This window comes from Anopheles merus, chromosome 3R, assembly GCF_017562075.2.
Source record: "Anopheles merus strain MAF chromosome 3R, AmerM5.1, whole genome shotgun sequence".
NCBI lineage: Eukaryota > Metazoa > Arthropoda > Insecta > Diptera > Culicidae > Anopheles > Anopheles merus.
In genome coordinates, this window is record NC_054084.1 from 5,734,827 (window position 1) to 5,748,360 (window position 13,534).

The 13,534-nt window shown below is 47.2% G+C and overlaps 1 protein-coding gene across 6 annotated transcripts in view; it reads right to left on the reverse strand.

Moving 5' to 3' along the window:
• LOC121595284 (protein spire) overlaps positions 1-13,534 on the reverse strand; it is a 118,324-nt gene that overhangs the window by 24,379 nt on the left and 80,411 nt on the right. For 5 of the 6 annotated variants that reach the window (XM_041919152.1, XM_041919153.1, XM_041919155.1 and 2 more), the window contains exons 7-10: positions 13,225-13,257; positions 10,786-10,916; positions 10,303-10,414; positions 10,086-10,209 (exon numbers count right to left, since the gene is read on the reverse strand). In XM_041919152.1, coding sequence (XP_041775086.1) covers positions 10,086-10,209; positions 10,303-10,414; positions 10,786-10,916; positions 13,225-13,257 — 400 coding nt within the window. The remainder of the gene's footprint in view (positions 1-10,085; positions 10,210-10,302; positions 10,415-10,785; positions 10,917-13,224; positions 13,258-13,534) is intronic. The other variant, XM_041919154.1, reaches the window with a different exon arrangement.

The window sequence follows — 13,534 nt, forward strand, 5'->3', positions numbered from 1 at the left end:
ATTAAGCCTCGGATCTAGTGGTCGCGATACTTTATCGGTGCTCCCAAATCAAACGCTTTACGGTTTGCTCTAAATTGGCAGTTCGGTATGCAAACTTCCTCCCGGATCGACCGAGCAGCAAACGGAATTGGAATTGGAGATTTACATACCAAGAGCACCATCACGACGCAGTGTTGGGTCTTCTTCTCTCTCTCTCTCTCTCTCTCGCTCCCCCGTGGGTACATCAATTAGCAACCTGCGGTGGTTCCATCGTAACATTAATCAGATTAGCATCCATGTCTCATGGGTAAGCGAGCGAGCTACCCAGCCACGGGTGTTGATCCTCAGCCCCACACAGTTCTCTTTGCTACAAATGAGCGAGTCGCATTCCAATCGTCTTCCATAAAGCTCGATTTGTTGCCAGAAAAAAAGGCAGATACAACGAAAGGGAGATGGAGATGGATAAAAACACACATGACGATTTGGATCGCATCTTCGCGGTCGTCGGGAAACGAAAACCCACCAAAGAAGAGGCACGTGGCCAATGCTAGCATTCGAACCCTTTTTTGGTGTTGTTGTTGTTGTTGCCTAGTGGATAAAAGCTATCCCGACCGTTTTGTGGCGAGGGAAAGGAAAAGCTCGTTAGAAGTGTGTTAATCCAATGAAGCTCTCCAGGAAAAAGGGTTTACCTCGAGCCGGTGTGCAACGGAGATGGAAAGGGAATTCAATTTTGTTATGATCAATAATTTCAGATAAAATTATTAGCTGTAAACAAAACCGGAGAAAGGGAAGGGTGAAGGGAAAACATCTCCAACAGATGCAAATGCATTTGAAGGGCTTGGGAGCCCGGCATCACCTTTAGGGTGGGTTCGTTCGTTCGTTCGTGGTCGTCAGAATCTGCGGTTGGGTTTGGCCTTCAGCGGCTGGTGTTCGACCCACGCGCCCACATTGCTTTCCGAGTAGGGCTTCCCTCTCTCCCTCTCTCTCCTCCACAGTCTCTTATTGATGTTATCGCAGAGACCTACAGACCTAGTAACACACTGCCGGCGTGATGCTTGCTTGGATTTTGGTGCAATTCCTACGATCTCCCGATGGTAGGATCATCCACTCGGGGTAGCTCTGTCACAAAGAGAGTGGATGATTCCGAAGGGCACGCTTTCATCTGCATCCCCCCCATACTCACAAACACAGCATCATCATTAGCGGCGGTGTTTATGGTAATGATGTTGTTGATGTTGAATTGTTGTCGGATGGCTATAGAGTGGGAGAGATCTGACTCCTCAGGGGGAACACACACGCTCCTCACATTGATTACGAGTTGATTATGATGCAGATGATACGCGCGTGTGTGCAATGGGAGGAGGGAAAGAATGAGTCCCTTTCGCTTGTCTCCGTTTCCCTTTCGGCTAACCTAAAGCCCTCATTATGTTCTTCTGAAGCCTTCCAGTGTCGTGCCACAGTTTGTTTGCGGTCGAAAGTTTGCATCTTGCAAGTAAGTGCACCTGCGCCCACAAAGTCGAAAGGGCAGACAAGGATAGCGAACGGGCAAACACAATCAACCGCCCGGCAATAACCTTCATTTGCTGACCCTCGGCAACTTGTCGGTAGCTTCACGATCCCGGTCAATTTTCACGATCTCTAGTGAAGTTTTGCAGGGCGTAAAATTGGCCAAGGTGTTGGGATGGAGTGCGCTAAAAATGCGGACCCCGCAGACGATAAAATTATACGCAATGGCATCGTTGGTTAGTGGGTTCTGAAGATGAGGAAACAAAGACAAGCATAGGTGCAAAAAGAACGAAAAAATCGTACCCAAATGGTGACACACCAGATATTAATCTTTCCACAATTGCACGATACGCGAAGCAAAAGGGGCCTTCTCAATTACTCAGCCACAATTACAAGGGATGAAACGATGATTGATTGGTGCTGTCCTGAGCCCTCCCTGTCTCCATCAGACAGGATGGAAAACAAATCGGACCAACGATGGGTCACGAGACAAAAAAAAAACAAGCATCATGGAACACTTCCAATATGTCCCGCACCGTCCGCCTTCGATAATCGATTCGAGCAAAGTCAAGATGATGCCACGATCGTACGCTCCCCCGAGGGAGTGAATTCATGCTTAACGTCATGTGGCTTGCCCCCTCCCCCCACTCACCGACACACACGACACGATGTGTCCACGATAATCGATAAGCCGATTCAGGAATGCACTTCAGCAGGAAAAAAGGGTGTAAAAGCGCATTAAAGCATCATGCGCGGGATGAAAGCGCACAGAAAGCCGGGGATGGGAAGTGAAAATGGTAAGCAAAGTGTCCACACACACGCCGTCTGTTCCACTACAGTCAAGATGATAATGAATCATACCACCTTAGCAACGATTGCCATTGAAAGCTAGACCAAAGGGAAGCACAAAAACTCCGCCACTTCTCGTCCCCACTTTCTTCCGATTGCCCACTGACAGGGTCGTCGTCGTCGTCGGTGGTGGTAGACGAGGCTATCATAATCACCAGCCTTTTCTTTTCTTCCACGGACCACGGACGGACGGGAGAGCGATGGAAAGAGCGGCAAGAAGCGAAGGGCCAAAAGATGACACGGAAATGTAGGTTAGTCGTGTCGTTTCGAGTGTGTAATAGTTTTCTCTCCCATTCTCCCCGACCTACGACGAGCGACGATGGGACGCGATGCAAAGCCGCGGTCGTGCGCGATGCTGCCGATGCACCTCGCACCACACATCTCGTCTGAGGGAGAGCCTTGTGCGAGTGCATACGTGTGACCTCCCTCACTCAACATGTTCACCAGCTGTGTGGGATGTTACTTCTTCTATTTTCACAGCACCTTTTGTTTGTGTATCAACTTGTGTACGGATTTTATCTTTGTAGTTTCTTATCTTTACTGAATTTGTGATTTCTTTATGCATTTTACTTTACTCTCCTTGAAACGTTTACAGCTACAAAAAGAAATAAAATGTGCACTAAATTATACCATACAGTGCAATGTCTTACGATCATGATGTCACACACGCGGCTCAACCGTACGCAAAATGCACGTATTATGACATGTATCTTTCCACGCCTTTAACCTTGCCCACCACCCTGCTGCTTCATCCCGTGCATTAAAAGCACATTTTTATGCTAATTCCAAGTTCCCCTCCGCACAACGGAGCGAACTATCATTGCCATATCTTGGCGAAGGACTGTGACTCCCTTTTCTTGCAGCCTTCATTATCATGGCCCAGTGTGGAGTAGTATCGGTGACCAGATCGATAATGCGTGTCACAGGGCTTCGGGACGCAGTTTTCGGGGAACAGGTTGAAAATCAGGGGTTTGCTGGGGATGCTTTTTTGTCGTTATTAATGCACTCATCTTTAGCTACGCGCCTCTTGATTACGAGCTGATGAGCCCTTTTCGGTCGTGTTTTGACACAAACCCGATGCTCGCGTGCCAACCTCATTAAGTAAAAGCTTGACGCATTTTGATCGTTCCATTTTGTTTTTGTTTCGACGCGTTCGCTTTCGTTTTCAGACACTGTTTTGAGGGAAACACACACACACACGGCACGACGGCAACATCAATTACCGTCATCAGCGCGCTAAGCAGAAGGTTGCCTGCGATTAGAGTGCGGTCCAGCGCCATGCAGACTTCAGACTACTCCACAAACCATACAGCAGGACATCGCCTTCGTTTGACACACAGATGTCGCTTTCAGCTACCATCAGCTGGCCACTTTCTGCCTTGATGGAATCGTACGATTACGATGCAAAAACGAGCGCCGGTACCGAGGAGCCGCTGCGACCCCAGCGTGACCGGAGAAAATTAAAAATCATAACTCGTCCACCTCCGTGGGGCTAATTTTCTTACACCGCAGCCGGGTAATGTGAGGGCTACGAGCGCACAACACATAACATTGGAGAAATTATGACACCTAGTCCGTGTGTGTGTCTGTTTCTACCATCAACTGGTTTCACTTGAAATGGAATCAAAACGTTGAATTTATGCGATACCCCGCGTACACATCGGCCACATCGTTTGGTGGAATTTTGCTAATGAAAGAAGAAAAAATCCAATAAACGGGATCGCGGGACTTCTGGGGAGCCTCCGTCAGGCGATAAGCGCGGAACGGCAACGGGATGGTTCGTAAATTGTATGTTGCTAATGATTTTCTTGGGCAGCTTCTAGCGGACGGGCGCTGCTTGACTGCGAATGGTTTAATTAAGCGCCGTATAGGACACACGATCGAGCAAGCAAGCATGGCAGCTGTTTATGTTGATTAGATAACATTTTAATTCTTGTCTCCGCAAATGAAGCCATTCTGCAATAGTAAAATCTGCTTCAAAACAGAAATATCGTGCAAAACCGCATTGGTTTCGTTTCAGTTCAAAAAGACAAAAGTAATTTTCACGAGGCAATCTTTATTTTACTCAATTACCGTTCACAAATTACACAATAATCGTTGTGTACAACAAACAACAAGACAACATACCCGAATCGTACAAAAATAATAATGAGACTGGATGGATCAAAGGCGGCCGCAAAACTGTTCCATACCCGCGTCGGTCCGCGTGCTACTGTGCGATTCAGCGAAACGGAATATCCCTGAGAAAATTTCCTCAATCATTCAATCATTATACCATCTTCCGAGATGCTTTCTTCGCGCTCCTCCCGTATTCTCCCACTTGCAAACGTTTTCCTTCCCTTTCACGTTAATTGATAATTTCCAATGGAATCACATCCCGTGGGCACCGGTTTGCAGAGCTACCCCGCTCTTGAGCTTACTTATGCAATAATAATCATCTTTCTTTCTCATCACCAACATCCGTCAACCTTGAAGCGCGCAAAGCAAGCACGAACAAAGATAGAACAGAGGTACGTCATCTTGGGTTGCGGAGAAAAAAAAATCAACAACAACTACCCAAGCATCGGTGAGTTATTGGACGCCGGTAGTTGGGTAGCAGCTTTTCGTGCACAATCTGGCGGGATGAGGGAGGTTTTCCCACAGTTTCCCGATTGCGATTGCCAGTCTCGACACGATGCGGGATACGAAAAGGGAACCGGCCCAGAACAAGCTTACATCATCTATGCGCGGTTGCGTGGTGGTGCCATCGATCGCGATCACGATGCTACCCGGCACCCCAGTGACCTAGACAGGCAGTTATTGCGAGTGGGGGAAAAGAAAAGCACAATACAAAACAGGGACTTTTCTCATACCGAGCGCAGGCGCTGAGAGAAATTGATAAATTGGTATAATAAAAGCCGACCAAGAAGACACGGTCGGACATTATGGAATTGCTCCACAATTTAAGCGCAAAATAAGTTCAAGACGTCGGAAAGGAACACACCGACTTGTCTGCTACAGCTTAACAATGTCAAACTAACATAAACCGGTAGCATTCAGTGCCGGAATCAAACTGATACAAAGCCTTACTGTTCAAGTCATCTTCTTGTATTTCCAACGCATCTCACGTCCAGTGACCGGCACGCGTGATACGACAACAGGAAGGGAGATCTTTCCAACCAGCCCACGTGGTCAATACACAGTTGCGAGGAACAGACGCACAAGACGCTGTTCATCGTGATTTCCTGTGGCAATGCGCGTAAATTCCATCGATCTTCCGGATGCCTTTCGATGAAAGGTACACCCAGCATCCGTCCGGACAACGTGGCGGGTATGTGACGCTCATACGCAGCGGAGGGAAAGTGAGTCAAGGCAAGGAGCTTGCGATAATTAATCTTCCCGATGCTCCCGATGTTCTTCGGAGAGGGAAATAGAAAAAAGAGAGGTTTTTATGGAGCCCGCGCCATCGACAAAGTTCAGCAGAGCCTCGCGCGAGTGAAACACCGGCGCCCGGAAGAAACGCTGAGGATGATGTTTAGCACCGGAAGCAGATCGTTCGCCGTGCGTCGCCGACCCGGAATGAGAGCTTCTACGTTTCCCGCAAGCGTCTTCAATCTGCTCTCCTCCAGCATGATTTATAATTGATTGGTTCGGTGGTTCATTTCCTTGGACGATTGATATATTATTGAGCTGTCGGCTTTCGGCCAGCTACTAACAAAACGGCCTCCCTCTAACGGGCGCTCCCGGTTCGGTGTCATCGAGTTCATCAACTTTTGCTGTCCCCTAGCCCCTAGGTGGGAGATTGTTTTCAGCAGCGATCGTATCGCCCTTCGCACGTCAAACAAATGCAATAAGACATGCGTACACAAGAGCATTGTGGTTCAATGTGTCGTTACATTTGCATAACGCCGATCACAGAAAACCCATCCCATTCCGCCCCCTCGGGCCAGTGTTTCAAACATTCCCTCCGAAAAACAAGGTGTGTATTCCCGCTCTTATGCAATGGTTTGCGCGCTCAATCAAAGTGCAGGCCTGGCGGTGGAGGGGATCTAATTTACCCCCGTCGACAAGACCTCTGAAACCTGAACCTTCGACACCCGCGTGTTGACAGGTAGCCCCGACGCACATCAACACGTCCTGATCTGGGTCACCCTGAGCTCCATTGGGTCGGCGCAATGTATGTCTCTCTCTTTCTCCCCCATCTCGCTATTGAACGATCGACTTCGATCGACATTCGATGTCAAAGTCATCCACAGCACTATTGGGTGCATCCAGCGAGTGTCGGTGCCTAGATTGATAGAACAATTACTGGTCGGACGGTTATGGCGATGCGCATACGAACAGGTTGGAACACGAACGGTAAGCTCGCATGGAATGCGTTTAGTTGACTTGACTGGTGCTGATGTAGTTCTTTTAGATTGAGCATGAAAAAATACTTCACCGGACGAAACAAACACAGAACACAGCTACTCACAAAACCACTACCCCCTACCGAGGACGACGTGGACAGAACAAAACGGGACAAAACGATGAAAAAGTGTGAAACAAGAACGATACTTACTGAAGCTGGTGTACTGAAATGGATGAAGTGGAATAGTGACGGAAAATGTTAACACACCGCACCCTATGTACATGGGAAGATGAAGAAAAATGAACGTGAATGATGAAAGGTGATTAGCGATTACTGCTCGGAGATGGTGCCAAAAATCATGGAAAATATCATTTGCGCCACGTTAGGAAGTAGAAAATACTTTTGAATTTTCAATCCTTCGTTTCTATTTCTCCTCGATTTCCATAGATTAAACAAGCAGCACATTAATCATGCTAATCTTGTCCAGAGGGCAGATGAAAATCGCTCCACATAACTAACGACCCCTTTTATTTTCACCTTTGGTCTCGGGGAGCTTTCCATCAAGTGGAAAAGGGCAGGTGAAGATGGATGGGAAATAAACTTCCAAAATCAGTGCAAATGTGCGTCGGGAAAATGAGGCTGAATGGGATGAACACAGAAAAAGGTAAATAAATAAAGCACATAAATACGCACAACCAACCTTCAGCCGCACAACTGTAACGACGCGTGTATGAAAATATGCTAATCACATAACACTGAACCCAACCGTGTGCGTGATCGGGAAATGGAGAAAATCCGACTGCAAAGTGTTGCGGTGAAGAGATTATACGCACGAGGCGGGAAGCTGCTTAATGAAGTCATTACACCGCGCACTCGACACTTTATCCAGCGTGCAAACACAACCGCAAACAGAATACGGCGTACACATTCCCACACACGCGCGCACACACACAAGCACTAACGATACTTTCGCAGAGTTTGAGTCGTTCTGCAAATTTCTTTTCAATAGCCCTTCAGCATCATAATCACCTGCCATCATCGTTACGATCGTGATTAGCTAATATGCAACAATGTTGCTAACAACATCATCATCATCTACCTCAACGTAAGCGATCACACCAGCGAAACCGCCTGTTTTGATTCTGACACGTCTTAACTAAGGCATCAGTGGGTGTATGTGTGTGTGCATGTGTGCCTCTGTCTAAGATGTTTAGGCATTTTTAATGCTTTCATTTTGCGTGTGCGATTTTTGCGCTGCTGCCGCGCCACACTTTTTCCCACGCATTTCGGTGCAGTCGGTTTCCTCTGGGCGGGAAGAAAGCTGGGATGGAGTCTTCTATTTACCATATTCGTCTCTAATTTGAAGGGTTTCTGGAGGGGCAAGAGGAGAAGCAAACGCGCTGCACATGTGCGTTGACGTACAAGCTTATGCGTAAGCTTCAAACCCTCCATTCAAACGCGAGCGATGAAGGGTAGAAAGTGCAAGTTGAAGACTGCACTGTTGCAGCTGCAGGCATGCATTGACACGATGCTTGTGTGGGAAATATGCAAACGAATATGTATGTGTGTGGAGTGATTTTCATTAATGATTCTTTATGCGCGGTACAGAGTAAGTGAAAGTCTTCTTTTTTGTGTGTGCACATCATTAGCATCTGTACAATTGAGCCTTCTTATACGGCCGGGTGACAAAACTCGAATGAAAGAGGCATTTGAGCGAGCAATAAAATCCTCGGAAGAAGCTTTAATGAGTCTTTTTTTTAATGTAAATTTCATTTGACATTCTTGGCGATGGTCGACAGTAATATAAGCACAGTGAAAGTTAGCTAGTTATTTATTAACTCGTCTTTTACGTTACTGTTTTACTATAAAAATAGCATCTACCCAAGATCGCTCAAAAAGACCCTATGATGAATGAAAGCAACTGCTAGCCCTATCAGACACTGATTAAGCCAGAGGAAACTACACATGCGCTTGCAAAATCTATGCCAATCGTTCATCGCTTCAAAAGACTTGAGCGACGCACCGGAACCAAGCGACGAACGGTATATTAGAAACCCCCGCTCAAGCGGCACACAGCCCAGGGGATGTGCGGGATTAGCGAGATTGCTAACAAAAAAAAATAAAAAAGTAAAAAAAGAGATAAAAGATAAGAAAAACCACACTCGATGCCTCCAGTGAGGTAATGAAACCGGAGGAATTGTAAAAGCACAGAAGCCGCTCCCCACGCCGACCCGTGGGGCCGGATAAAAACAGGAAACGTGTTTCAATGCTGCTAAGTGACGGCCGACCAATTACCCTAAGGCAGTGGTGGTGGTGGCGGTAAAATTTCCAACCCGACCCCACAACTGCCGGAGATGAATGGCGAGCGAGTTGCAAAGGGAGAAGGAGCGGAGTGTGCAAGGGGCATGCAAAAACAAATCGTAAGAAAACTGGTTCCCTGCCAGTGCCGTTCAACAACCTGCCCGAACGAACGGTACTGGCGTAACTTTGGCCTATCCATTTTTACCCGTGCATGAACTACACACCCGCTCCTTGGGGGCAAACCCCTTTTCCATCCCCTCCCTCCACACTCACACACACACGCACAGTTCTGCTCTGCCAGGGTCAGATAAAGTGAGACAATTAATCATCGGGAAATTGTTGACGGTTTGCTATTAATTTAATAAATCCCTGCCGTCCGCACTGGCCAGACTACCGGGGCTTGTCTGCTCTCTTCTCACGCAGCAGCACTCACGTGCGGCAAACACACCCATCACAACCACCCCCGTGTATCCGCGTTCGTTTCTGTCGTCGTCATGCGTGCCTTGATTGACACATTTGATGCAGCGTGCGTGCGTGCAAGCGTGCGTTCGGGCGCGCGATGCACCAGTGAAGCCGTTTTGTCGCACCGATTTGGAAATGGCGCCTGGCACCATGAAAAGCGAGACGACACTTTGGCAGCAGCAACCGGGCGGGAAGTTTATTAAACCTGTTTTACATCGCAGGAAGAGGCCCCTCTGCACGGCTGACGAGGCGGGAGGAGCCGAGGTGACACGTTGGATGATGGAATTAAATTATTAAACTTCAATTAAGCTTCTCTGTCGCTTCCCCACATCGATCAGACGTTGCCGGCCTTCCAGCAGTAGCGGAGGACACATTATTTGTAATTAATATTTTAATAGCAGTCGATGTGTTGGTTTGAAGTTGCTTTTTTTTATGCAAGCAAATTTGTTATTTATGATGTCGATGTAGGTCACAGCATCAACGGAAAATAAGATGCGTGAGGGCTAGCCTTACACCCATGCTCTATCCTAGAACATTTGCTCGCAATAATGAGATGAAATTGAAACAAACTCAAGCAAACAATTGTTATTTTATCATCATTAAGATGGGGAACTTAAGTTATGTAAACAACAAAATAATTCAAACATGTTCTACATACGTCTTGATTTCAGCTTCTGGTTCACCGGCTTCAGCACGCGCCCCTTTCGTATCGAGTCTAGCAGCTGCTCCCGAGGACACGATACTCGCTTCAGCGGCTGGGGAGCAAGCTTTCTTTCCGATGCCTAAAAAAGTGGAGAGTAATTTGAACACCATTTTGTGACTCCCTAATGACATCGCACATCGTTGTATGCTGGCCACTGTTTCATCCCACTTACCTTACGTAGCGGCGGCCTCGATCGGATGAACTCCAATATGACTGCATGTGCGTCCTTCTTGACCCGCGGCGGAATGTCGCCGTTCACCATAACCTTGCGGAGATTGTACTTTCTGTTGTAGAAGAAGATGGGGGGAAAAAACGAGAGCAAGAGCGAGAACAATCAAACGTCGGTACACCGTGGAACCTACACACATCGATGTTCGAAGGTCAATTTCAAACCAAAGGAAAAGGTAAATTGTCACAACTTGTGGGTCGAGTTACCCCACGAAGCAGGCCGAGCGATATGATTATCTCTAAAAATCGTGTTGCAAGCCACAGGAATGTGTCCCCAACAATTGGAAGTGTGTTTCGTGAAGGGGAATGTTGGTCCCTGTTGGAAAAGGAGGAGGCCGCTGACCAGCGCAGACGCCCGTGACCCCGACCTGGTAGCGACAACCTCTCTCTCTCTCAAACTCTCTCTCGCTCTCTGACCAGTACCTACCTGGAGCGGATATCCTCCATCAGGATTTCGTAGGGCGTCAGCTCGTACTCGATGGGCGCTCGTGAGAAGTTGATCTTTTTCAACCGTACGCCACGCCGCAGCTCATCGACGACCTGCATCCAAAAGCGGGCCTAAAAGAGTGTTGGTGAACATTGGATTAGTAAATGATAAATTAAACCACCTTTTTATCGATCCCCTCTTGTGTTTGCACACGTCCCCGAACGAAATAGAACAATAAAAAAATTATATCTATAAAAAGCAACATAACATATGACAAACTCGTGTGTGTGAGACGTGTGACTGAATCTACCTCCCCCATTACAACACCGAATGACAACATCGGGGCACACAGCGTGTGCTCTGCCGTTGACAAAGTGGCGCCTAACCGCAACCGGCCGCCGCACGCTCATGTTTCGTTCGGTAGCATACTTTTCTAGCGCGGAATGCGTAGCGAAACGCTCCATCACGATCGTACCGCAGCAGCAGCAGCAACCGATCAACCACAAAACAACAAAAAGAGCCTTCACGAACGATGCTCGAGGGAGACAGGGAGACAGTGTGTATCAGAATTTATGGAATTTGTGATAGTTATGAAACTCGGCTGTCGATGACAAATCGAAGGGATTTCGAACGGAAGGCAATTCCTACCCTGCCCGAACGTTGGCATAGCAGGGAAGGCACACGTTGACACGAAGAATGGCTATGCGATTGTTGATTAGTTCGTTATTAATCGAGCCTAGTATCGATGGTTATCTTTTTTGTAGGACTTTTCGAAACATGCATAACACAAAAGTTCAGTGAAACGAAACCAATTAACAAAAAAAGTTCAATTGTTTTGAAAGAACACAACTTCCTGCTCTTTATGTAGCAGCTACTTCACGTTCTGTCCACGTATTTCGCAACCATAAATCTGCATGAATCATCAAACACTTAAATGACTCTCCAAACGTTTCCTTTCACGTGTTGCAAAACGCAAGCCACGCTCTACTGTTAAGCGGTGAAGCGACGTACTGCAGCGATCGAAGCAGCAAAACCCAGGCGTCATTTTCGTCGTTCGGTAAAGTGAATGTAATCTAGAACCTACCAAGCTGCCGGCCAGAAAACAAGCCACCCAAACCCTACATAGGGAGGGAGCGAACACATTCTTCATTTACGAGACGGGACGGTGCGCTCGGTCCGTAGAAGCTTAAAGCTTCTTCCGGGCCTTTTTTCGCTTTTTAGTTTAAGCCGCTTACGAAAATGCTAAAGGCGTCACACTTCTAAGCGACCGATAGCGCCCGTACACAGCAGCTGGTTGAATAAATGGCGCGATTCAGTATATTTCAGACGGTTTTACGTGGATAGACGCTCAGTAGCCAGCAGTCCGAGAGCTTCGGCCAGCGTCGAGCAGCCTTGAGATGATTATTTATTGCTTCAAAAAAAAAAAAAAGGTCCATGTCCATTTGGAAAGCGCGCCATTAAGGAAAGGTCGATAAAATGTCATAATCGGGTTTTGCCGGGAGGGGACTGTCTTTTAGCATAAGAATAGAACACCAGGATGTGATAATTATTGCAAAAAAAACGAAAAGCTCTCCAATTGACTCAGCCACCTAGCGACAAACCATTCGATCAGCCGCACCACCACCAGGGCGCTGCTAGCTTCCGTCCCATTTCCGCAGAAGGTACCGCTTAATCCGGTGGTAATTCATTTATTTATTACCCATCATCCGGTGGCGTTCGAGATCAAAGCAGCTTCCGCAGCCCGCATGGCTCGATGGCACAAAGAACCGTTTTTTCGAGAGGTCGCAAGCCCTCCACTGCCATCATAATCCATCATTTCCCAGTCTGCTCGGGATTGTGCGCAAAACAAATGGTGCACATACCATACACGCACACACACACCAGAGCTGTGAGTGATCGACCTGCTTTTTCCGGTTGGAAGCAGGGGGTAAAATGGGGTGGAAATAGTTCACCTCTTTCCACCAGCGGATGAAGAGGATTTTCATCATGATCATCATCACCCGGTCCCGCGCCATCATTTCTAGCCTAAGGTTGTCATTTTTTGTGCTGCTGCTGCTGTAAAGACGAGCAACTCGGGAAAAGCCTCACCAGGTGCAGCAATAAATCAACAGCCACTCTCGAGGAGCGGATTGAAAAACCCGGTTTAAATGCGCCTCGGGGTTCTGCTCAATCGTTAATTTCTGACGTTGCTGTTGCCTGTTGTAATGGGGGGAAGGAAATTGCAGTATCGAAGATGATAAATGACAAATCATGAGTGGGGAGATAAATCCAGCAAAGAAATAACACAGATAAATCACGAATGTGATCAACAACTCAAAAATAGCTCAAATCAAGAGGGTTCAGAGCGAGGAAAGAAAAATGCTCAAACTACAGCGCTGCTCGCATATTTACCGAAACAATGTAAAATAACAATTTGATTTTAAATTAAAACGCTCATACTTGCAGTGCCTGCCAAATTCTTTGATCGTCCGACTGCATTCGATCCGGTGATGCATCGGTGAAGAAGCGTCGACATGGGTAGGATTATTCGATTCTCCGAGCAAGGGGAGTAAGAAATGATGATGAACAAACCACAAAAAAAGAAATAAAGTAACATCCCCAAAAAAAAAACCAAAAACACCCGCCATTGTGTTGACACATAGTTTGCAGTTCACAGTTTCCATCCATTTTGTCGATCAGTAGTCGATCAGTGTGCAGCAGCCGAAAGCCCGACGACCAAACGTAAGCCAACGAGCGATTCGCAGCATTC